The following is a 27,669-nucleotide window of genomic DNA, read 5'->3' on the forward strand; positions in this document are numbered from 1 at the left end:
GGAGGCTGAGGCAGAAGAATTGTTTGAACCCAAGAGGTGGAGGTTGCAGTGAGCTGAGATTGCACCACTGTACTCTAGACTGGGCTAGAGCGAGACCGTCTCAAAAAAAAAAAAAGAATATGATATGCTGTGTTCTTCAGTTAAGATTATATTGCAAACATGTAACCACGGTATTGAAAAATTCTAAAATTATCTTGTTTCTTAAGAAAATTCTATGAATTATTTAACTATTTTCCTATTAGCATATGTTTAGTCCTAATTTTTCACATTTGCAAACAATGCTTTAATCAAAATTTATTTTCATATACCTTTGTCTGAATTTTCAATTGTTTCCTGGGGAGGAGAGATAATAGGTCAAAGCTGTGAACTGTTCATAGCTTCTTGATATGCATTGCTAAAATGTTTTCCAGAATGTGATACCAATTTATACTGTAAGGAGGAGAGTATTCCTACTTTATTTTACTGTATTCGATAAATCAATGTGACTGCTCCTGTCTCCCTAGGGAGTTAACAAGGAAAAAGAAAGTTGGGTATGCTTTGAAATTATTATATTTTCTTTTAACTTACCTTTCATTCCCAAGACTGTTGTTTTGTTTTTTCTTACAACAGACTCTTGATAGGTTAAGAGAGCTTCTTATAAAGAAAATTAAACACACAAATAATAGCCTGACGGAGAGTAACAACAGTTCAACAGACGTTATTTTGTTGTTTTGGGATTCCATTGGTGAACTCACATAATTTATTTACAGTGAAATAAAGTGGGGAAAACTTAATGAAATATCCATTTTTCCCTTTTACAGAAGGCTTTCTCTCCTTGTTCTATCAATGTGCAAAGTATGTTTAGATCAATGAAGAAAGAAATGGAACTCAGAAACTGCAAGATACATGCTTCAGCATGTCCTTAGAAAGGGTTTGAACCTACTGTTGGCATTTCATTTAAGCAGATTGGACACACCATGCTGGGAGAGTGGGGAAAGTGGTTAGATTTAAACAGAATTAGTTGGAGTATTTTCTCCAATGTTTCTCTGACACCTTAGTAAATTGTAGTGTTTTCCCTGTAATTAACATCTGAAAGGAATGCTGACCAGTAAACAGAAATTCAGGTGCTGTGAGAACACCGAGGGCCTAAAGCATAGCAAAGCATGAATAGCACAGCATGAATGGGGTGCAGTCTGCAGCACTAGTAGATAGCTACTATACTGCCAGGACGGCCTGGAAATTCTAAGCAGAATAAGAAAAATATTAAATTGAAATATCATAAAAGAAAAAGCAAACATGATACAACGCATGTGCAGTACACATTTCATACAAAAGAAAAGCCCATAGGTAGCATCTCAGTGTTTTTTTACAAATTAAGATATCAATTAAATTTGCCTCAGTAAACCTGAACACTGACCAGGCATTAAGTAAAACGCCAGGTCCAGTGGGAGTATACGGCATAACAGCTTCTGTTTATTCAACACCTCCTTGGTGTTAGCAGCCAGCTGTGTTAGATGTGTATGTAAGTATATTTAATATTACCCAATTTCAAGCCTGAATTAATTCAAAATCTAATGGGAAAAGGCATACAAAAGGATATGAACAAAGTATTATAGGGATAAAGAAAAGGGAAATATGAATTCTAAATGAGGGAATATGAGATATTTTCAAGTAGGAAATAATTGAGACTGAATTTGAAAGAGTCGATAGATTTAAAAACCTAGAGTTGAGTCAAAGGCACATCAGGAAGAAGGAATAACATAAGAAAAGGTACAAAGTTTGAAAAAAAAAAATAAATGCCATGTTAAGGGAATGACAGTCAGCTGTAGCAAGAAAAAAGCCTGGGAACAAGGGAGATGACTGGATTTCATTCCGCTGCTGATGTAAGGAAGGTTGAACTGTGTGCATCAAGACCTTTTTGGAATAGAAAGGTATCTCTGGGAGCAATTTGTAAAACGGCCTTAGATAGTCAGAACTGGGTATAGCTATTGAAGTAGTTTAAGAGCAAGAAAAGAAAATCAAAATTAGAGCAGAGGCAGTGACAAAAGAGGATCCGAAGCAAATACATTTTGGATCTGGAAAGTGACACAATATTGAGATTGGGGAAATTTTAAATGATACTAAAATTTTTGAGTTTCAATAAGCAGGTGAACAGAAATAATATTCATTTATTTATGGTAACATTTATTGAGAATCTAATAATTGTCAATCAAGGTGACAGGCACTGACCGTCAGCCAAACAGAGCAAAACAGCAATAGACCATACTCCATAGGACTGGATAGTTTAGCAGGAGGCTGCAGACAAATGCATTGGTCACTACAACTGAGCGTGAAGAGAGCTTGCTTTAATAAGTCATGTGCTTTGGAAACACACAGCAAGCCCAGACTGGGAAGTTCCAGAAAGATTCCTGATAGAAGTGAAAGGTGACACCAGAAAGTCTCTGCTCACCTTAACAAGCAGAAGTTATCCAGACAAAAGAGACTTCCAGATAGAGAGAAAAAAAATACTAAGGCTTAAGATAGCAGCCAGCAGGAACTGCAGACAGGAAAGCCTGACTACCGCATGGAATGCAAGAGAGGAGGAGACAGAGAAATGGGAGGGGCATCTGATCAGAAGCATCCATTACAGCAGGCTCATCTACTGTCCTCCTGGAAAGAAACATAAATGAACTTTTAAAGTCAGCCCATCTTGGTGATTCAACGATGTAACTCCATGTAAAAGATCTCTCCTCTTAATACCAGAACAGTAATCACATAATCCCTTTGAGAACCCTGTTTATGTATGGATCTCTCCTTACTCCCATCCCAACTGCCCCCGCAACCCCTAGCAAAGAAAAGCGTGCACTCATAAATACACAAAAATTCTGCATGCAATTTCTTGGGCTCAGAGATTCCCATAAACTTAGGTTTTAAATATTTCTTTTTAATCATGGTTCTTTGTTTACATTTTTTAAAAGAGTAATTAAGTACCACTGTTATTTTCAAAAATGTGCTCTGACTTCACGAGTAAGGATAGCCCCTTTTTCCAAAGACACTGTACAGTTTAAGAGCCAAACAGCCAGGGTTCTAACTCAGCTCCATCTCTCACTACCCATGTCACTGTGGCAAGTGACACTACCTGTCTGCCTGAATTTCATCTTTGAAATGAGCGCAATGACAGCACCTGACTAACAGATATACCTCACAGGGCTATCAGAGGATTGCATAAAATAATATTCACAATGTGCTTAGAACCGCAACTGGCCCTGAAGTATTACTACAGTAAGTACAACAAAAGGGCAACTCTCAGAAAAATAGAAGAGGAAAAACATGAAAAATATTGTGTTATTAACCAGGAAAATGCAAACTGTGCAACTACTTTTGAAGGGAACTTACACAGACCTAGAAATGTTGTAAATGTACATACCACATAATTCAACAATTCCATTTCTTTGTATAAACGCTATATAAATTGTTATACGTCTCTAAAAGGAGATACCTACTAAACAGAACATTGCAACCTGCATACTACCAAACCAAAAAATAAAGCCTACCTGTCCATCAGTGTAGCTTATTTATACAATGTAGTATTTTGCAGTAATTATAGTAAGTTAATGAGATGTAAATATATCAATGAGGTAAGTCCTTCAAACATGAAGTGAAAAAAACTGCAAAAGGATATGTATAATATGTATATACATCTATTACAGTTTTTTCAACATAAAATGATTGACACCAATTTAAGACAGTGATTAATTCTGGGTAGGGAAGGAAAAGGGATGAAAATGAAGGCTTGATTCTTTGATTTTTATTTCTTAAAAGACAGGCCAGGCAAGGTGGCTCAGTGCTTTGGGAGGCTAAGGCAGGATGATCCCTTAAAGTTCAAGACCAGCCTGGGCAATATAGGGAGACCCTATCTCTACCAAAAAAAAAAAAAATTAAAAATTGGCTGGGCATGGTGGTGCCACACCTATAGTCCCAGGTACTAGGGACATTGAGGTGGGAGGATACCCTGAGCCCAGGAGTTTGGGGCTGCAGTGAGACTTCCAGCCTGAGAAACAGATCAAGCCTGTCTCTAAAAAACAATTTAAACTTAAATTTAGATTTTGACAACAAGGAGAGACAAAGGTAAAGCAAAGAGAGCAAGAAGCTAATATCTGATTAATCTCAGTGGTGAGCACATGGGTACCCATCACATATAAGCTTTGCTTCTATGTTTGAAATCTCAAAGGTTTAAAAATTTAATAAAAAAAATAGAAGTGGAAGAATTTATTACTATGGTAAATGTGAATAAATATAAAAATACAAACTGAAATCTTAGTTCCTATTTCCTGCTTAAGTTCTGTGAGCTACACTTCTATCTAGAGACAAATAGCAAAGAAAATTTCTATTACTTTCCAGCCACCCTCTTTCATGTAGGTGATCAAAATATGGTTATCAAAAAGCAGGTAATTACATAATAAATTGTTGGGAAATCAGTTCCTTTATAATTGAAAGTTTGTCTCTTGTTCCCTGAGTTCCCACAGCACTTTTAAATGTTAACAGAGCATATTATGAAATCCTGCCTTATATTTTTGTGTTTATGTCCTCTCTGCCTTTATAAACAGTACCTTGAAACCAAAAAACTCAGTCCCGGCCAGGTGTGGTGGGTCATGCTTGTAATCCTATCATTCTGGGAGGGTAAGGCCTGAAGACTGCTTGAGCTCAGGAGTTCAAGACCAGCCTGGGCAACATGGTGAGTCCCTGTCTCTATAAAAAATTAAAAAATTAGCCAGGCATGGTGGCATGTGCCTGTAGTCCCAGCTACTTGGGAGGCTGAGGTGGGAGGAGGGCTTGAGTGCAGGAGGTTGAGGCTGCGGTGAGCTATGATTGTGCCACTTATACTTCAGCCTGGGTGTCAGAGCAAAACTCAGTCTCAGAAAACAAACAAACAAAAAACAAACAAAAAAACAACCCCCGCCCCCAATACACACATACACACACACACCCTCAGTTCCTTCAAAGAGCAAGCCAAAGAGATTCTGGGTGTAATAAATGTTTACCTGCCCTTGTTATACTGAATGTGAGATTTGTACTCTATGCCCATCTCTCTATTTGACTATTGAATAATTTTCCATTTTGCAGTTTGGCATATCATATTTATTATAGACTTTAAGGAATTACCACCTCTGAAATAAATTTTTCTAATTCTTGCTCTTCTGACAAAGCCTGAGGGAATAACACAGACTGCTTTAGCTTAAGAACTGAGCAATCTTCAAACCTTTTATTTAGCCGCTACCTGGACACAGGTGCCTTATTAGCCTTTGCCACACTTGTCGATCATTTCCACCTAACTGATCAAGAAGCAAACATTTATCCATCAACCTAACTATTCAGGAAGTGATTCCTGTGAACCCAACACAAGTACAGGGATGATACTTGCCTGCCATTAGCAGGGCTCTGAAAGCACAGAGCAAAAAAGATCATTTTAATGTGACTGAATCCTCTATTTTCAGTTACAACCAAAGTGAACTAAAAATAATTCCTAAATGAAACTCTGATTCTTTTTTGTCCTGCCAATTCTAAACTTTCATTTGATGTATTACTTTAATTTGTACACAATTTACAACATAATTAGGAATTTTTGGTAAACTCCTGACAGATCCTGTTTGGCCTTTATAATTCATGACTTTCTTCTGCTTCCTACTTGCAGGCACAGAATAAATAGTAAATAATTTCCAGACACTTTTCTCTTAATGTGTAGTTTCTTTCATCTCATCTTTTAACAAAAATCACATAAAAGGTTGTTTTACTTGTGAATATTGTTAACATTAGAAATTTTTTTAACTATTTAGATGCAAATACCCTATCAATTTGAGAACTCAACCAGCCTCAAATTTCACAGAACACATTCTTCTAGATCTAATCAATATATTAATCAATCAGCTGCCTCCATTATGATGTTAATGCCTTTCTCTGTTGTGGAGTGATGACTGCAATACTAGAGAGAAACATAATTTACCACTCCTTTGAGGTAAGTAAAATAAAAAAAAAAGATTTCCTCTGCTCCACAGAATTCTAAAAAGACTGTTCAAAGTCACACCATTTTAATGGACAAATAATACTATCCACCACGACGCCACAATGACAAGAATAGCAAAGAAAAAAGAGAGCTGTAAAACATTCTTGTTTTTCCCATAAAGAGGAACATTATCTTTTCAACAAAAAGTTTTCCACAGGACCACAGCCCGTATTTGTTAGCTTATTAGTATGCTGGGAATATTCTAGCTCATGTTAAGATTTTCTGGACAGAAGAAGAATAAATACTACTGTTTGAATTCAAAACAAAAGGCATCAATACAACAGTGAAAAGTCAAAGCTCGGATAAATATCTCACTGATTTTTGGCTTTCAAATACATTTTTCTTGCTTTCTTGTTTTAGGTAATGTTCCAAAGATAATATTGTTTCTAGGTTGTTTTAAAAGAAAAAGAGTAATTTTATTCCACAATATGCCTTAATACTTCTTACTACACAAACATATGCACTTTTTAAAGTGAATTTACAGGAAGTGCAATTTGTTATAGAGGAAGTACAATTTGTTTTCATTAAAAACAAATCTGGCCTCATTTACTAGAAAGTTGTAAGGTAGGTATATACCTTTTCTCTCTCTCTACCTATTCAACCCTTGCTGGTAGTATATAAATTAATAAAAGATTTGTACTTCTGATTTAATTTACTAAAAGTAATCTCTAATAATTATTAAGTATCTGTTGAATTAGGTATTTTACACATATTATCTTATACTTACACATATTATCTCTAATACTTAACAATAATTCTGCAGGGTATAATTCTATCCCAGAGGAAGTTTATTAAGTTTGCTCAAGACTCCCAAGAAGGGGAAGAATAGATTTCAAACTACAGTTGCCATCACACTAAAACCCATGCTCTAGCCACCAAATCATGCAGCCCTAGAATGAGTCCTGCCAGTTATATGAATGGCAGTCCTGCTGGTTCATATAAGCAGCACAGAACCCTGATCTGAGTCCTGCCTCCCTTAACAACCCTTCAGACCACCACCCTTTCACTTCACGCTCTCCAGGGCAGTAACACAGGCCTTCCTTCAAGTCTCAAACTCACCAAGGTCTTTTTTGTCCAACAATACAACCATGAACTGATGTTTAGCTGGTGACCCAGTTTTTTTAAGTGCCAAAAAGCAGTTTATTGATTGCTCTCATTTGTTATGCTCTTTTTGTGTGGAAAATAGAAATTTTATTTGATAATTATTGAAAACTGAGGTTTTCATCACGGACCAAAAAGTGACAAAATTCAGTGCTAATAAGAGACAAAAATAAAAGAAGAAATGGAAAGAAACAAAAATACAGAACAGGGAAAGAAAGTGACTCTAAAAAGTGCTCCAGATTTAAGAATTGTACTACAGTATATTAATATCATGATTGACAGTTCTTCAACTCAAAGCATCTTACAGTATTACTCAAGTCATCATCTTCCCATTCATTTTAATACCATCAGCATTTACCTCCAACTCATACATCTTAAACGGTTTTTTAATGAAAAAGAATGTTGGAATACCTATTATGTGTCTGGCACTATGAGGGGCATGAGGATATAGCAGAAGAACAAAGAGATTACAGTCCGTGGAGCTTACTCTAACAAGGAGACAGACAGCTATCAATTAGGCCCATTTAAACATATGTTGGGACATACTATGGGTACAAAGAAAAAGGCAGAATGAGAGACTATGTCTTATAACAGTGCACTTAGATAATTAAACATTAGAAAACTCTAGGAAAATTAGCAAAATAAGGAAGATAATAATAAGTCAAGTAAATATTGTTTAAATTATCCTGAACATTTTGGGAGTAAATACATAATCAAAGACACTTAATTCCTTCTATACTTCCCTTAATATATATATTCATAACATATTATAACCCAACATGCTTTTATTGAGCACTTACTAAGCACAAGGCATTCTGGGACATAAAATGGGTGAAACAATTAGAAACTAATTTAAAATGCCATACTATCAAATATTGACTCACCAAATAGAGATTATAAGTGATACAGTTAGATAATCAGGGACCAGAAAAGTCTCATGGAGAAAGCACAGCTAAATTGGTTTCTGCTGGACTTTGGGATATAGAAGAAGTAGGGCAGTGTCAATGGAATTTAAACTTTGCTTGACACTTGAAAGTGTCAACAAACAAAATTTTCTTGAAGTTAGGGCTTAGTGTAAGAAATAATATATAGAGCTAGTTAAGACTTTTGGTTTAAAGTTATGGAAATCCAACCAGAATTTGCTGAGGCCAAAAAAAAATTTTTTTTTATCAAGTCATGGAATACAAAGAAAGGTGATATAAGCAGACTAGGGTAAGTTAATTATCCATGCAAATCTCTGGAATGACTGGAACGAGGAACTCCATTTCTGTTTACTGGCTTCATCCTTTCCATTAACAGTCTGGCTGGTTTTCTCTGCAGCGTGAGGACTATAGCAGATGACAACTCCTAAGTTTTTACATCTTACTATTTCCATCATCAAATGTGGCAGGATGATGGTAGTATAATCAGAATAAAGTTGGGAAGAAGTACCAGACAGCCAATGCTATATACATTCACCATAAATGTTATAGCCAAAGAGCAGAGTTGACCAATGGGAAATGACCCCAGATTGGTAGGAAATGACCAAAGAACAAAATAAATTGAAAGCCTAGAAAAGAGTATGTAGCTAAATTATTACCTTCATACAACACCTGGACTTACCACACTCCAGAGCACATATATTAATAAAGTATGCTATTTGCACAAATAAAACTGGCCAAAGTAAACCTTCTTTTTGCCCCAGACCCGTCTATAAGATTCATGTATTCATTTATTACTTGAAGTTCTATACTTTCTTCTCATTTTTACATCGCTTATTTAAAAGTTTTTAATAATTGTTTTACCATTGCCATTTCAAAAAATAAATATGACTTGTACACTGAAAATTATCTAGATCTTAAGAATGGTATGCTGAAGCTTTTAGAGATGAAAACTCAGGGTGTATATATAAGTAAGCTTCGATTTGTTCTGCAAATATTGTCTCTGTGTGTGTGTGTGTGTGTGTGTGTGTGTGTGTGTAGAAAGATGGTAATAGAGGTAAAGCAAATATGAAATTTTAACAACTATTGTATCTTGGCAGAGAGCATATGGTATTCATTACTCAATTTCAATTTTTCAGTATATTTCAAAGGGTTCATTATAAACAATTGGAGGTAGAAGCCTCATGGAAACTTCAAATTTTAATGACAAAAAAAAAAAAAAAAGAAAATTTAGGGAAAACAACATTTCAGCAAGAAGCCTGTAGCAAGGGTATGGTTTGAGTTAGAAGGAAGAAAAAATGGTGAGCCCTTACAAATTACTGTAATCATGCAAACAGATGGTGCTGGGGCCTAGACAGGGAGAGTGGCCATAAAAATCAAACAGCAGGAACAGACACTAAAAACACTGTCATTGGACACTTGAAAAAGAGGGAGAAGACAGAATCAATGAAGATTCCATGCCCCCCAAGTTGGGTGAGTAGAGAAATGGTGGAAATAAATAAGGTCTAAAGAGGAAAAGGAAGCAAATCTGTTGGGTTAAGACAGTGCCTTTCGTTAAACAGATTTAATATATGTTTCCTCTTCCATATAAGTACAATTCACACTCTGAATGGTGGTGCAAGTGGTATAATCTCTTGGTCTCTAAAAGCCCAAAAACACAGCATCCCACACAAGTACCCTAAGAATACTGGGCTAGAGCCCGAGGGAGAACAGCCATAGTCAGCCCATATGCTTCTCCTGTTAAGCCACCTGTTTCAGTGTCTCAGTTCCCCCAGCCTGGAATAGTTACAGGATTTCAGGGATTTTTAAAAATGCAGAAACTGCATGACAAGGTGCTTTATGTGATAAGAACAAACTTCAGCTGTATCTACAAAAATACATCAATGCATATAGCTTAAAGTAAATGTGATGCCCTTTCTTCTGATTCGGTAATTTCCAGTTAAGCGGCCTCTTGCTATGGGTACATCTCTAGGCTAACCTGAAAAAAGGAAAATTTCATGAATATATAAAATTCCTGATATTTATTAGTTTTCGTGAACTTTCCAAGTTAACAGAAGTCCAGGCAACTGCTATGTGCAATTATATTTTTTAAAAGTCTCAATTCAGATGTTGAAACCACAATAATTAACATATTTTAAATCACTCACTGCCTTGTGGTAGGGTGTGGAAATGAAGTTTGAGGTCACTGAAAAGGAAAGAAAAGAAGTCATTTCACAATAGATTGGGGAAAATGGGCAGCAGGCTGGCGCAGGTTGGAAAGAGAAGTTATAGGAGACATAATCACACAACTGGTCTGTGTTGTACTCATGTTGAGGATTGATATGTTCAGAAAAGCACAGTCGGGCCAAGATGGTGACACTCCCACTGTTTTTGTGGCAAGGGAAAGTATTTCTATTATATAACAATGAAAAGGAAAAATACCAATTGCTAGCTCATAGCAGATCCCAATAAACTGATAGAAATGGAGCTTATGTTTGAATTCTGAATTGTTTCCTTATTTAAGAAAGGAGGATGCATCACCAGCCTGGTTTCTTCAAGAAATGTGGGTACTATGGAAGAAGCTATATTTATTTTCCTTTTCTAATAGGGGTGATAAGCCCTAAAAACAGGAAATAAAATGTAAAATTCTAAAGACTACTTGATGAAGTTTGGATGTATGTCCCCACCCAAATCTCATGTTGATATGTAATCCTCAGTGCTGGAGATGGGGCCTGTGGGAGATGACTGGATCATGGGGGCAGATTTCTCATGAATGGTATAGCACCTTCCCCTTGGTGCTTTTCTTGTCATAGTCAGTACTTTTAAGATCTGGTCATTTAAAAGTATGGCACCTTTCACTCTCCCTCTCTTGCTCCTGCTTCCTCTATGTGGTGGGACCTGCTCCCTCTTTGCCTTCTGCCATGATTGGAAGCTCCCTGAGGCCTCCCCAGAAGCAGATGCTGCTATGCTTCCTATACAGCCTGTAGAACCATGTGCCAATTAAACCACCTGTCTTAAAAATTACCCAGTCTCTGGTATTTATAGCAGGGCAAAAATGGCTTAGTACACATGATGTATCTTTTTCCATCTTTTTACTTTCAACCTAAGTATATCATTATATCTGAAGTAGTTTCCTTCAGACAATGTGTTGTTGGGTTATGTTTCTTTTGGTTGGTTTTTGTCCTGTCTTCCAATCAGTAATTTAAGTGCTGTATCTGGACTATTGATACTTAATATAATTGATAATATGTCAGAGCTTAAGTCTGCCACTTTATTATTGTCACAAAAAGAAAAAATAGATCTCAGTAAAAAATTAAAATAATTTCCTTTTTCTGCCATTCTACATAATTTTGAGACTCACTTTAAGTGTGCTTTCTTCTGGGAAACTCAGCCCAAATTACTTTCCCCCAAACCTGTTTCCACAGTAGCCTATACAAAGCTCAAATATACTTATCATACTCTATTATTATTTGTGGTCTTTTTATTTATGTCCCAACTGAGTGTTCTCTGCAAGCAGTGACAATGTATTTTATTGCTATTTATTTGGCAACATGCATAGTGCCTGGCAAATAACAGATGATGAATTTTGTTTAAAAAGAAATAGTAAAATTAGTCTTGTAGGAATCTTGTATGTTATCACCAACTTCATAAACCATCAGACGATGTGTTGAATTTGAGTAAACACCAAATTTTGTTTTTCAAAGCAGGTACCTTGATCCAAAACCATATACTTTGACCACATCAGTCCTAAAGTCCTACATCATTTTCCCTACATAAGATCCTTTTCATATATACTCTGTCTGGAGAAGCCAGCTCAAGCATGTGAATGAACAAACATATACAATTACCCAAATAGTTATCTATATGGAGACCTTCATTTATTCATTCAATAAATATTTATACAGGGATATAGCCCCAAGCAAAGCAATTATTGCACTTGGCCTGATCTGGCTTCCAAACTAAAGGAAAAGATAAATATGGAAATATGGAATAGGGGCCTAGCCCTCAATTAATTACAGACCTCGTGCAAGTAGGGTAGAAGGTGCCTCTGAGAGGAATCCAGTTCAGACTGGAAAGTCAATGGAAAAATCTTTTTTTTAAAAAAAGTGGTATTTATCCAAAGGATTACAAATCATTCTACTATAAGGACACATGCACATGAATGTTCATTGCAGCACTGTTTACAATAGCAAAGACCTGGAACCAACCCAAATGCCCATCGACGATAGACTGGATAGGGAAAATGTGGCACATATACACCAAGGAATACTATGCAGCCATCAAAAACGATGAGTTTGTGTCCTTTGTAGGGACATGGATGAACCTGGAATCCATCATTCTCAGCAAACTGACAGAAGAGCAGAAGATCAAACGCCGCATGTTCTCACTCATAGGCGGGTGTTGAACAATGAGAACACATGGACACAGGGAGGGGAGCACTACACACTGGGGTCAGTTGGGGGGAAATAGGGGAGGGATGGTGGGGGGTGGGGAGCTGGGGAGAGATAGCAGGGGGAGAGATGCCAGATGTAGGTGATGAGGAGGAAGGCAGCAAATCACACTGCCACATGTGTACCTATGCAACAACCTTGCATGTTCTTCACATGTACCCCAAAACCTAAAATGCAATAAAATAAATGGGGGGGGGGGGAAAGAAAGAATGTTAATAGCTAAAGAGTGCAGGGTTTCTTTCTGAGGTGATAGAAATTTCTCCAGTAGTGATTGGATGATGGTCACACATATCTGAATGTACCAAAAATAATTAGCTTCAACTATTTAAATGGGTTAATTATATACTATGTGAATTATATATTGATAAATCTGTAAAAAATATAAATGAAACTATTGCCTGCAAGTGGTTCCAGAAAGAAGCTGACATATTTCAAAAATAACAAATGTTATTAAACATGTGAAATTGAAAAAAAAAAAAAAGTGGTATTTAAGCTAATATCTGAAGTTTGAATGTAATTAGCCAGGTGATTGGGGTGGGGGATGGGCAGTGCCTGTGTTGGATGTGGCTAGTGTTACAAACAGAGAAACAACCTGTGTTAAGGCGCTGGGGCACAAAACCTGTCACTCCTTAGGTACAGAGAACTGCAGCAGTGACGAAGTGGGAAGGAAGCTGGAGTTGAGACTGCAGTGGTAAATCACACAAAGCCTTACAGGTCACATTACGATTTTTGACTTGGTTCTCAATGTAATCAGAAACCTGATTAAACGTGTACTTAGAAATAATCATTATGGGAGGGCAGGGTGGGGAACAATCCCCAAGGCTTCTCTGGGGAGTCTGGATTTCAGAGCATCAAGAATGGACATAAGGAGGCTGGTTGATGTGCTCATATGAGCTAGTGCTAAGAGTAACCTGAGTTAGACCAGAGACAGTGAAGATGGGGAAAAATTAACAGATGAGGAATACATTTAGGAAGTAGATTCCTAAATGGAGCTTGGTGATTGATTAGATGAAGAGGATTGTAAAGCTAGTAACAAGCACAGCACCAACTACTTTCACTCACTGGCTGCTGGAGCACTTTATTGGTTTTTATTAACAATAAGGAAGGAAATATTTATTCTGGCAATCAAGAGTCCAGTCTTAGACATTATTAAACTGAGATACCTGTGATATACCCACATAAAGATATCAAAATAACTGGTAGATAGTTTCAGGAGTGAGCTCCAGGGGGTCTTAGCATACAGACGATATTTAAAGCAACTGGAGTGGATGAGATCACCTCAGGGAAAGGAGACTGAAAAGAGAGTCATAGAATGTTAAACAGAAATATAACTTTTTTTCTACTTTCATGTTTCAGAATGTAAGGATATTTTAATGACCTGTACATTATAGTTTCAAATGTTAAGATTATAACAATATATAATTTTTGATATATAATTATTAAATTGCAAATTATTTGAGTTATAGACTTTCTACTGTACTATTGATAAGGGGTATTGATAGGGAAGAAAGCAGAGTAAATTGAGCCAACATATTTTCATCTGCCTTTGTCAAACCTATCTCAAAGCTGTTAGATTCATGATGAGTCAACGTACAGTCCCTGCATAGTGTCCTGATCTTTAAGCCAGTCCTTATATACAGAAAGCACAATCACCACAGCAGGACTGGGATTTATCAGGGGTGTCTATATCTTTTTCACCTTAATTTCTATGCCTAGCTTATTCTCTAAAGCTGCTGCTTTCCAAGCTCAACATATGCTATTATTTATCTTTGGAACATCAGAATGTGCTGAGATGCAAATTTCTCCTTTTGGATTTCCAAGTGAAAGACAAATTTCTGTAAGACAGAGCTAGGCCTTAAAGTACAGAAATGCTCTCTGCTATTTTGATAGTCTCTTGCATTTCCAATGTAATCAGTTATTAATGATACCATGAGAGGTGTGAATGAAAAAAAAGAAAAATATGGGTTTCACTGAGTTTAGATATAATATTAATTCCAAAATCCTGGACCAGCACTGATGATAAAAGTAGCAAGTTAAATTACACACTTAAATCACTATAGGCTGAAGTTACTATTTTGACCCCAAAACAGCTTAGAGACCAAAGATTAATACTTATCTCAGGAGGGAGGAAAAGGTTTAGGTTTTTCTAAATGCCTTATTTGGGAATTACTAACAACCAGGGTACGCCCTCATCTGCTAAAACTGACTGAGGTTTATATAATCAGGCCTGAAGGGAGCAGGTGACTGGAAAATCATCAGAGCCCATATTAAGATTATTAACTTAATCTCAGTGACTATCTTTCAGTGGAAGAGTCAAAAGCCAAGATGCAGAAAGTTTCTGGAGCGACTACCAATGAATTCTAAACAAAGGGGTTTTTTCAGGTATAAGGTATCCCACCTGTTTATTATATAACAAAACCTGGATATGAGACAATTCAAAGTCATATGATTATCAGAAGATATTTATTACATATTGGCAACCATTCCACCAGCAGAATGGAGAAACCAACGTTGAAAGAAGTGACTGAGATATGTGCATTCTGAACAATCACATCTTTTAAGGGTTTAGAGCCTTCTGGTTGGATTGGTTATACTGCTGTCATGCTTGCTAATTTTACCCATCATAGCTACACAATAACAACAAAAAAAAAACCCTTCACATGTTAGAAAAATACAATGTTTTTTGATCTGTTATTTGAGTCTGAATGTTACCTTTGTTCTCTTATTGAGTCCACTTACAAAGGCTTAATTAACCATGGTAGGTTTTCTGACCCCTTTCACGGGTCAGAGATGCCTTTGAAAATCTCAAAGCACATTGAACACTAGATAATTGCAGATTGTCTAATTAATTTCAGGGTTCTCAGGACCTCCCTACACCCTTCTATTGGCTCCCTAGAACCTCTGGGTTGCCATGAGGTAGGGAGGCGAGACTTGGACACCATACCAAACAGCGGACTAGCTAAAACAGGGACAAGGCAGAAGCAGCTTTCCATAAGTCGTGCCCACTGTGTGCCATGGCAACACCCTGGAATTACCGCTCCTTTCCATGGCAATGACCCAACAACTCAAAAGCTACTGCCTTTTCCCTAGAAACCACTACATAAACCATCATTTAAGTATATGTAGTTAAAAGTAAGTATAAATATGACTGCAAAACTGCTCAGAGCTGCTACTCTCTGCCTATGGGGTAGTGCTGCATTGCAGGAACAGTCACTGAGTTATAACATCATAGGAGCTGTAACACTGATGCTTTAACAAAACATTAGTTCTCTACCCTACCACTGACTCATCACTGAATACTTTCCTGGGCAAAGCCAAGAACTTTCACAGGCTAAGCCCTACTTTGGGGCTTGCCTCCCCTGCAGCAATAAAGTAGAAAGGAATGAGAGTCCTTTACATATGCATGGGGTAAAAAAAGATTCACTGCTTGTGACGCCCTTCCTCCTCCACAGACTATTGACTTACCTGACTCCCTCTCTCTTCTCTTGAGCCTCCAAAGTCTTCATTTTCAACCTCTTTACACCCTACATTTGCCCAGCTTTATTGGTGCATAGACTTCTTTCCTATTTGAAATTTTAAAATACACATTCTTTTGACTTCTGTGATTCAAACTTGAAGCAATTGGTAGTGAAAATTTTTAATTATGAACAAGCTCACCCCATCATATTTGCTATGAAGGAAATCAAATTATCCCTAACAGTTTTATCAGACTTTGTAACTGCCAGTGTTACCACAATTTCTTTTAAGGGTGTCTACCTTAAAAGAATGTATTTTAAGGGTTTCTAGCTCGTGTCTTATCCTTTTCTAACATTGCCAGAGCAAAGCACATAAAAGAAGGCCATTTTTACCTCATTCTATGTATAAGAGCCTATGATTCTAAGAAAGTTTATTATAAAGAATAGTATAACCTAGGAAGGGAATACTTTTGTTTTTAAAAAATAATTAGATATTTTAATCAATATCAGCATTGCTTCATTGTAAATAGGATTAGATGTTTCATACAACAGTATAAAATTTTTATAGTCAAATTTTGATTAATATAAAGAAACTGGAGTTTCTGGAAGTATTAAGTCATAGCTTTTCTGCTAAACCTCCGGAATCAAACAGCACAAATACACTAAAAAATATACGTCAGGAAGTACTTATTTTATGAAGAGAAGTTATTTGTCTTTAAACACAAATACTTGGAAAGTATCAGTTCACTTAAATATAAATAAGTAGATGGGTTTTTTAAGTTCAGGTATACAAACAGAATTAACCATAATCCGTTGCATGACATACCCTTATCATTGATCCATGAATGGTTTGTTATTCTACTATGCCCATTATTTTGGTGACATTTTCTCCCCTTACACAAAAGCACGTTCTTCATCTATTTCATTCTTACAATAAATGGCTATTTTTCCTGGTAATTTTGTTTCAGTCATCCAGACATTTATAAACAAACACTACTCATGCAAATGTCAAAGAACATTAGCAGCATGTTTCAAGTTTTAAAGAAACATAATTCATTTAATTATACTGAGCTATAATTGACATCTTAATTTTTACCCTTTCCCAAAACACAGGAAAGGAGGCAAGGGTGGAATGCGTCAAACTCCAGGACATCTGCTGTCTCTAACTCCTGGTTATAGCTAACCCATTAGGAAAAACAAATCACATATCTACCCATCCTGTTTCTGATTGTATCATGTTCCCATTATTAAAACGCAGAGGAATAGGTCAGTGGGGATAAAAGCATGAACACTGGTTTTATTTTATTTTAGAAAGGACAAAGGATATGGAATTCTACAGTGTCTTTGGAGCCCAGGGACCTCACAGCATGAGCTATGAGTTGAAGCTGAACATTTCTACCAGTTGACCAGTCAACTGGTCACCTAAAACCCAGCTAGCATTTGGGATCCATAGATACAAATTGCTGTTGTTTTAGCCAAGTAAGTGTTCTACATCTCAGAAGAGCTAGCAAGTGAATTAAAAATATGTAATTTGGCTGGGCACAGTGGCTCAATGCCTGTAATCCCAGCTACTTGGGAGGCTAAAGCAAGAGAATCCCATGAACCCAGGAGGTGGAGGCTGCAGCGAGCCAAGACTGCACCACTGCACTCCAGCCTGTGGGACAGAGTGAGACTCTATCTCAAAAAAAAAAAAAAAAAAATATATATATATATATATAATTTATAAATATATATATATATAATTTATAAATATATATATATAATTTATAAATATATATATACGGTTTATAAATATATATAATTTATAAATATATATATATAATTTATAGATATAAAGATTTATTTATAATTTATAAATATATATAAAGATTTATTTATAATTTATAAATATATATAGATGTATATAACATAAATATAAAGATATATATAATTTATAAAAACTATTTCTTTACTGAACAGGAAAAAACTAAGTGCAAGAAGTGATTATACTGACAAATGAAATATTTACTTAAATCTTAAATTATCCCCTAAATTTTTATGATATAGAAATCTGCTTGAGGAAAAAAAACCATATTAAATAGAAATTGAAATGTCACACATAAATGAAATTAATTTTAAATCTCACTTTCTGTGTAAGATATAGAACATTAATATGAAGAACTTTGACATTATCAACTCAAGGTTTAAAGAGTAATACATTACTGAGGCATTTAACAGTTCTGGTTCACTAGGTCCCTGAGGCATATTTGACACATTAATCATGATGGAAAGTGATTACCATTTCCCTGACACCTGCTGCCCTACATGAAATGGCACTTTGAATCACTCACTCATTTTAGGCCCAAATGAACTGGCCTTATATTCACAGACATTATTAACAAGTATGTAAGAATACAGCCTAGTCACTGTGACACAAACAATCATAAAAGAAAAAAAATTAAATGGCACAGAATCTGATATGTCTTGGACATGTGAATTGTGCTGACAAAAAAGGCCAATTAAAGAGTCTCCAGACAGAATCTTCAAAGCAAACAGAGCTGTTTTCTTTAGTGTACACAGTTATATACCAATTAATGTTTTGGTCAACAGACCACATATATGACAACAGTGGTCCCATAAGAGTATAATACCATTTTTACTTTGCCTTTTCTATCTTTAAATACACAAATACTTAAAATTGTGTTACAACTGCCTATAGTATTCAGTATAGTCACGTGCTGTCCAGATTTATGGCCTAGGAGTGATAGGCTATACCATATAGTCTGGGTGTGTAGCAGCTGTACCATTTAGGTTTGTGTAAGTACACTCTATGATGTTCACAGAATAACAAAATCACCTAATGATGCATTTCTCAGAAAATGTCTTTGTTGTTCAAGAACGTGGGACTGCATTTCACTACCACACATACTTTTCATGGTTTTAGACTCTTCTAGGTAAGTTTTTTTTTTTTTTTTTTTTCCCCTGAGATAGAGTCTCGCCCTGTTGCCCAGGCTGCAGTTCAATGGTTTGACCTTAGCTCACTGCAACCTCAGCCTCCCAGGTTCAAGCAATTCTCCTGTCTCAACCTCCCAAGTAGCTGGGATTATGCACCACCATGCCTGACTAATTTTTTTTTTTTTTTGTATTTTTAGTAGAGACAGGGTTTCACCATATTGGCCAGACTGGTCTCAAACTCCTGACCTTGTCATCCACCCACCTTGGCGTCCCAAACTGCCAGGATTGCATGTGTCAGCCACTGTGCCCAGCCCCAGATAAGTATTTCAAAGCAAACTTTACCAGTAGTGAATGAAAAGCAGTGTATCCATTTCCTAGCTAAGGAAACTTGGACAAAAGAAAATTAAGAAACATTACACTAAGCCAAATAAATGAATGACAACAATACCAGAGCTAACCTAGTCAGACAGAACACTGAAAGAGAATCAAGTTCAATATTTATATACTTGGGGAAAGAGCTTTGTTTCAGAAAAATAATTGGTACAGTTCCTACTTAGTCACATTAAGAACACTGTAAAACCACTACTAAAACAACTGGACTCAAATTCAACACAATGGCATATGTTTTTCAACCCGTTATCGACACCAAGAAATAACTCCTTTTGGTTATTAAAATCCTGGAAAGAAATCATAATTACCCCATCTAGGAATATGGCCTTTGAAGCATGATTACTTAGTTAATTTCTAATCCCACTTTTCCTATGGATTTTTCAAATTCCTTGAAAGAAAAAAGTAAGTAAATAAGTGCTTTTATGGATGGGAGATTTAAGTGGCTGCCAAGGGCAGGAGAAAATGGTGAGATGTGGGACAAGAAGTACAAAGTAGCAGACATGTAAGATGCATACGTCTAGAGACCTAAGGTACAGCATGAGGATTATAGTTAGAATATTGTACTGTACACTGGAAACTTGGTGAGAGTAGATTTTGGTGTTACCACACCAAAAAAAGTAACTATGTGAGAGGATGGATATGTTAATTTGCTTGACTATAGTAGCTATTTCACTATGTATAAGCCAATAAAAACATGTTGTTTCAATATAATATATATAATTAAAAAATAAAGTTAGTCAGGTGTGGCAGCTCACATCTGTAATCCCAGCACTTTGGGAGGCTGAGGTGGGCAGATCACCTGAGGTCAGGAGTTTGAGACCAGCTTGGTCAACATGATGAAACCCATCTCTACTAAAAAAAATACAAAAATTAGCCAGGCATGGTGGCAGGCACCTATAATCCCAGGTACTTATGAGGTTAAGGCAGGAGAATCACTTAAACCCTGGAGGTGGAGGTTGCAGTGCCCTGAGATCGCTCCACTACACTCTAGTCTGGCCAACAGAGCAAGAGCCCATGTGAAAAAAAAAAAGTTAAAAAGAGGTTTAAATTATTTTAAGAAAAAGTATGCAGTAATATTATACATTAAATTTCATTATTTTTTAAGTAATCATTTTGTTAAGATAGGTAGGTTTCGGCTACTTAAAATACTGGGGAAAAAAACATTTTTAACTCCAAAAGTATATCAGTTGGCCCAGCAATTCGACCCCTAGGTATTTATTCAACAGATATGAAAACATGTTCACACAAAGATTAATATAAGAATGTAGCAGCTTCATTCAGAATAGTTAAAACTGGAAACAACCCAAATATCCATCAACAGAAGAGTCAATAAACTGATCTGTGGTAATTCATACAATGGAATACTATTCAGCAATAAAAAGGAATAAACTACTAAATGTGCTTCAAAATGAATAAAATCTATGGAAATTATATTAAACTGAAGAAGCTGGACAAGTGCTATATGATTCCATTTTGTGAAGTTCTATAAAACGCAAAATTAATCTATGATGAAAACAAAATTAACACAGCAGGCGTCTCCAGGTGAGGGACAGGAATTGCCTGGGAAGGGGGTACAAGGAAACTTTCTAAAGTGATATAGACATCTATATTTCAATAGGGTGATGTTTACATGGGTATATCTATTTGTCAAGAGACTAAAATATGTACATTTTATATGTGTACATTTTTTAATTTTTTTTATTTTTTCCCATTTATTTATTATATGTGTACATTTTATCTCTAAAAGGGCCTATTGAAAAAAGAGCCCAGTCCATACTACGCAAAGCAGTTTAGAGATCAGTGCAATCTCTACCAAAACACCAATGATGTATTTCACAGAAATAGAAAAAAGTAACCTAAAATTTATATGGAACCACAAAAGACTCCAAATAGCCAAAGCTATCCTTAGCAAAAACTAAAGCCAAATTTGGAGGAATCACATTACTGGACTTGAAATTATACTTCAGAGACATAGTAATCGAAACAGCATTGTAACTGTCATAAAAACAGACACAGAGACCATGGAACAAAATAGAGAACCCCAAAATAAATCCATTCATCTACAGTGAACTCATTTTCAATAAAGATGCCAAGAACATACATTAGGGAAAGGACAGTCTATTCAATAAATAGTGCTGGGAAAACTGGATATCCTTATGAAGAAGAATAAAACTACTCTTGCCATATACAAAAATCAAATCAAAATGGATTAAAGATTTGAATCTAGGACCTCAAACTATGAAACTATCACACGAAAACACTGGGGAAACTTTCCCTGCAAGCACAGGCAGCCAAAGCAAAAATGGATAAATGGAATCACATCAAAATCTTCTGCAGAGCAAAGGAAACAGCCAGCAAAGCGAAGAGACAACCTACAGAATGGAAGAAAATATCTACCAACTATCCATCTGACAAGGGGTTTTTAACCAGAATATATAAGGAACTCAAACAATTTAGTAGGCAAAAAATCCAATAATCTGCATAAACATTTCTCAAAAGAAAACATACAAATGGCAAACAGGTACATGAAAAAGTGTTCAACATCACTGATCATCAGAGAAATGCAAATCAAAACTACAATGAGATATCATTTCATCCCAGTTAAAAATGGCTTTTATCCAAAGATAGGCAATAACAAATACTGCTGAGGATGCAGAGAAAAGGGAACTTTTTTGTACACTGCTGGTGGGAATGTAAATTAGTACAACCACTAGGGAGAACAGTAGAAGGTTCGTCAAAAAACTAAAAATAGAGGTACCATATGATCCAGCAATACTACTGCTAGGTATATACCCAAAAGAAAGCAAATCAGTATATCAAAGACATATCTGTAGTCCCATGTTTACTGCAGCACTATTCACCATTGCCAAGATTTGGAAGCAACCTAAGTGTCCATTAACAGATAGTGGACCAAAAAAAAAAAATAATAATACATATACACAATGGAGTACTATTCAAACATTAAAAAGGATGAGATCTTCTCATTTGCAACAACATAAATGGAACAGGAGAACATGAAACAAGCAAGGCACAGACAGAAAACTTTGCAAATTCTCACACATTGGTGGGAACTAAAATTTAAAACTATTAAACTCATGGAGATAGAGATTACAATGATGGTTACGGGAGGCTGGGAAAGGTATTGGGATGGGGGAGGAAGTGGGGTTGGTTAATGAATATAAAATTGTGTTAGGTAGAATGAATAAGATCTACTATTTGATAGCACAATGAGGTAACTGCAGTCAACAACTTATTGTACATTTTAACGTAACTAAAAGTATAACTGAAATGTGTATAAAACAAATAAGAAATGTTTGAGGTGACAGATACCTCATTTACCCTGATGTGATAATTACGCATTTTATGTCTGTGTCAGAATATCTCACGTACCTCATAAATATATATACCTACTATATTCCCATAAAAATTAAAAACAAATCCCATGTAGTGGAAACAGGTAGAAGTATGGGTGAAAAAAACAGCGGCAGAATTTTGACCATTGTTCAAGATGGGTGACAGGTACAGACTTTTATTATACTATCTTGCTTACTTTCTATATATTTAACATTTTCCAAAATAAAACGTTTAAAATGAGATATCACTGAAATATGCAATCAATATTTTTCATACCATGAAAATATGCCTCTCAAGAAGCTTTCTCTGTACTGAAAAGACATTTCTATGATCCCTGGAGATCCCCTGTGTCTCTGCTTCACATAGAGAATTTTAAATGGAGCTTATTATTTTTTCCCAGCTCCTCTCGCCCCCAACCCCAGCATGCCTCCCATCTAATAGGCCATCAGAATGAATATAATATGGTTGTCTCAACTACCACCCGCCCCCAAATTAATTCTCAGGACCCTCAAATATTTATTTCTAACAAATACTGGTACAGATGGAGAAATAAGAGCTGTTGCATACACTGGAGAAAACAGCTGATTTGATGGATACCAACCTTAGCCTTTATTTTCACTGCTCTCTGAAGACGGTGTTTCTATAAGTTAATGAGAAAATGGAAACGTACTTTTTAAAAATACTGAGTTTTAAAAATTTTCACATTCAAGTTTTTTTTAAATCTTGCTTTCTTGTTTCTCAGCAATACAAAGAGACATACATTTTTAGAATGATAAAATCCAGATAATACTAAGCAAGGGCAATGGTCAGTTTCTCTCCTATGGACTGATAAGGCTTAGTCATATATCAATCACTGAATGTATCATATTCGTTTTCTAAATTTTGCCTGAGAAAAGTCCTACAGTTTTTCATATGGTACGTCCAAAGAATCGGAAGCATCATACAGAGGTAAAGAATGAACTCAAGCTTAATCAGAGTAATTTAAAGGTATAATATGTTAAAACCGTCCTGTGTCGTAAGAGGATTAAATATATTCAGATAACGAATTATGGTTCATGTGTGTAAACTCAACATTTTGGGAGGCTGAGGCACAAGGATTGCTTGAGCCTAGAGTTCCAGACTTTGAGACTAGCCTGGGCAACAAAGCAGGACCCTATCTCTACAAAAAAAAAAAAAACTAGCTGGGCGCAGTGGCATGCACCTGTAGTTCAGCTACTCAGGAGACTGTGCTCAGGAGTTGAGACTGCAGTGAGCCATGATCACACCACTGTCTCAAAATAAATAAATAAATAAATAAATAAAATAAATTCTTGACAGAACCTAGTAAGTAGGCCCAAGTACTGGTATCAATCAGTTTTCTATAGTCAGCATAAGATAAACACTGAAATTAACTAAAATTAAAGATCCAAAATTTACATACTTTATAATTTCTAATTACAAATTTTCTTACATAACATTTATTTCTATACATCCCCAGCTAAACTCCAATTTATCCAATGAAGAGGAGCAACTACTAAGAAAATGAAAGTGATCCTTGATACCAGCACATTTATTCATTCATACATCCATTCAACAAATGGTTGAATGTCTATGGGTACCAAGCAGGCACTCTTCCAGATACTAGAAATATAGCACTGAACAAAACAAAGTCCATGCTTTCCCAGAGCTTATGTTCTACCAGGAGAAAACAGGCTTATTAGAACAGCTGAGAATAGTGAATACCATGGAGGAGAATGAATCAGGGTAAGGGCAAAAGGGTGTGTATTTTACCATTTTAAACACCTGGTCAAGACCTCTCAGTTACTGAGACACTTGAGCAAACCTGAAAAATATGAAGTTCCAGAATTCCTGGCACAGAAAAAGGCAACTGCAAAGGCCAAACACTTGGGTCCTCTTGCAAGCCAAAGAAAACAGAGCTAGTGTGGCTACAGTGGAGTGAATTAGGGTAAGGGCTAAATGAGACAAGAGAGAAAGAAGGATACAAAGGATCCAGACCTTCGTAGGCCATTTTCAGGATCTGGGCATCTAGTATGAGAGAGACGGGAAGCCATTGGAGGACTGTGAGCAGAAATGATCCTATTTAATGTCTCTTTTAAAGATCCCTAGCTGTATGAGGAGAACAACAGTAGGCAAACAAAGGTTGAAACAGGAAGACCAGTTCAATGGAGAGATCACAATGCATTCAGAGGAATATTTTAACTTAATTTGTTTATAAGCTGTGTTGCATTATAAGACTCGGTATTCCAATAACAAAAACAGCAGTCAATTGAATTTCTCTCGTTTGCCATTGGCTTGGGTAATTAGTGTTTGAGGAAGAAGAATCATCATAGGTTACTTTTCAGGTTCTAGCTTAATCTATTGAATAGTGGTTTCTTTATCTCAATCTGATAGGTAAATAAAACAAAAACTGCTAATTTCCCAGACGATCATCCTTTTCAGAATATTCCCTCACAAACATTGGAAAGCAAACATTTTAATTTGCATACTCAATTCAGGTTTAATATTATTGCAGTTATTCATAACCCTAATCATAACATATAGATTGCAGTAATCAAAACCCATTTAATATTCCTGAAAAGCAAAGGGAAATAAAAATATACTGCAAACCATAAAACCCACAAACACTCTCCTAGGCTTCTGCTTCATAGCGAATTTATGAAATATCTCTTTTAATGAGGCCAATCAATCTGCTATATCCAATTTCCTTAAGTTTAGTGAACAGCATGTCTAACAGCAGCCTCACCCAAACCATGTTGTTATCACTTCCAGTTATTAAAAGCTGGGTAGGAAAACCATCATACGCTACATACCTTTAAAGACTTTTAGCCACACTTGAGTGTTATTAATTGGTGTAAGAGGGTGTCAGAAACACATGCTTTCCTGCACACTTTGGTGATTTCATCCTATGCTCAGCGCACTCTGATGAATTAAATCATCCTGGCTGTGTCATGAATCACAGCTGGTATGCCTATGTACTGCTTTTTGATGATGAGCAAGCAATACAAAATGTGATGCTGATTCCACTCTTTAAAATCTAATTTTCAGCACTCATATAATATTACCAGGCAGGATTTTAAAACAAAAACAAATGTCATAATATAATTCACTTTGGTTTCACAAAATCTAAGCCCTCGTGCCAGAAAATTGAAGGCTTTTTTTCTTTCCAAATAACAGACAGCATCTACAGCCAGGAAGCGAACTGGGTTGGGGGGGTAGGGAGATGCAATATACATGGATCATCCAGCTATTTGCTTAGCCATGGAGCTTTAATGGTGGGAAAGAGGAACCGGGGAACTGTTATAGTCACCTATACTGCAGCCGTATTTCTACATCTTCATTGAACAGTGTCAAGAATCTGCCTCATTTAAGTTCTACTAACAAGTAAGGAGATTTTCCTCTTTAGGGATAGGTTTTTGCTGTAGGAATGCCACTCCAGACTTTACCTCATGTGTTCTCCTCTCCTTTTCCCTTTTCTTCAATTACAAACTCCTATTTGATTTTGTTTTGCTTCATCTTATTGTACTAAAGGCATTCTTTGCAATAAGATGAACCCTTAAACCCTTCCTGGGATAAGGAGAAAGAGAAATAAATAATAAAATACATCAAGATTTCTCCCTCCATGGCTAAATTTAAATACAGCAGGCAGGGAGAAATGGTGAAAGGGGTGTGTGGGTGTCCATGGCAAGATTTCTCAGTCTCTAGGAGAGAAGAGGATAGAGAACAAAATGCTTAAGGGATTTAAGAACCGTGTGTGTGTGTGTGTGTGTGTGTGTGTGTGTGTGTGTGTGTGTGTGTGTGTGTGTGTACGGTCATTCCCAGGGAGGAGGGTAGAATTCAGGAAGAAGGGAGGGAGACGAAAAAGATCATCAAATCAACCCAGGCAGTCACCCACCCTCAGCTTTCCAGACCCTCTTCAACCCACTGCAGTGCTGAGCTGCCCAGAAAGCTCATTACCCAAAGGGAAGGTTCCCACACCAGATCTAGGGACCCAAGCCTGGACAGCCAGTCTAGGGAGAGAGATTAGGAGGGATGGTGATAGAGACGAGCAAGTGGATGGGGATGGGGATGGGGATGGGGATGGCTAGGGAACAGGCGAGGAAGCCGGCGAGGCCATAAGAGATCACCGGCCTAGCCTGAAAGGCCGGGCTGGGTAGCCAGGACCTACCTGGAGCCGTCAAGGTGGAGGATGCCCCAGGCACTTCTGGCCTCTCCTCCTCAGCCTCCTCTAGCTGCTTTTGCTGTTGCTGCTGCTGCTGCTGCTGCTGCTGCTGTTGGATGAGGCTGAGGTCGGAGCGGCTGAGTTCAGCTCTGGCGGCCGCGGGGACCAGCCGCGCCTTCAGCAGCACCGCGGCCAGGCCGAGAAGCAGGGTGCAAGGGACGCGCCGGCAGAGCCTCGCCATGGCCGAGAGCCAGAGGGCCGCGGCGGCATATTGCGGGGCTCCGGGCTGCGGCGGGCGCCAGGGCTGCGGGCTCCCGGCAGCGCCCGCTCGCTCGCTCCCCCTCGCGCCGTCTGCCAAGCACTCCCTCACCGGGAGCAGGAGGAAGCCCGGGAGGCGGTGGGGGAGGAGGAGGAGGGAGGGGGAGTTCGCATCCTCGCGCACGTGACGCGCGGGGAGGGGCGAGTCCGGGCCCGCGGCCCCGTGCCCTGCAGCCACCTGGGGCCGGGCTGCTCTGAGAGGGCGCGGATGCTGGGGCTGAAGCCCGGGTGGAGGCCCCTAGGGAAACAGGAAAGGGAGGCCTTCTGGGAGCTGATAGACCCTCATAGCCTCCACTCCCCACTGAGGCACGGGGAGAATCTGCAGAAAGTGGAGTAAAATTCTCTCCACCTGAGCCCAAAGTAGCAGAGATAGTGGTATATTGATTACGGCCATCCAGCACATAACGTGGCACCAACGGATCAAAAAGCCAGGATCTCAACCAAAGAGGCTTAGCTAGAAGTTAAGCTGCAGCGCTCCGGATTTTGACTAAACTTCCTTTCTCTGCCCTAGTGGGAATTTCTTTCCATATCTAAAATATTCTTAATTACATTTTGTCTAATTCTAGCCTACACTTTTCATTTGTTCCAA

The 27,669-nt window shown here is 37.3% G+C and overlaps 1 protein-coding gene across 2 annotated transcripts in view; it reads right to left on the reverse strand.

The window, feature by feature from the left end:
• FAM171B (family with sequence similarity 171 member B) overlaps positions 1–27,110 on the reverse strand; it is a 78,178-nt gene extending 51,068 nt beyond the window's left edge. The window contains exon 1 of one of the 2 annotated variants that reach the window (XM_017545054.2): positions 26,769–27,105. In XM_017545054.2, the coding sequence (XP_017400543.1) occupies positions 26,769–27,003 (235 nt within the window). In that variant the 5' untranslated portion in view covers positions 27,004–27,105. Of the gene's footprint in view, positions 1–26,768 lie in introns of both variants that reach the window. The other variant, XM_017545055.2, reaches the window with a different exon arrangement.
• Positions 27,111–27,669: the final 559 nt, after the last annotated feature.

Source organism: Cebus imitator, unplaced genomic scaffold (genome assembly GCF_001604975.1).
Source record: "Cebus imitator isolate Cc_AM_T3 unplaced genomic scaffold, Cebus_imitator-1.0 Scaffold176, whole genome shotgun sequence".
Taxonomy (NCBI): Eukaryota; Metazoa; Chordata; class Mammalia; order Primates; family Cebidae; genus Cebus; species Cebus imitator.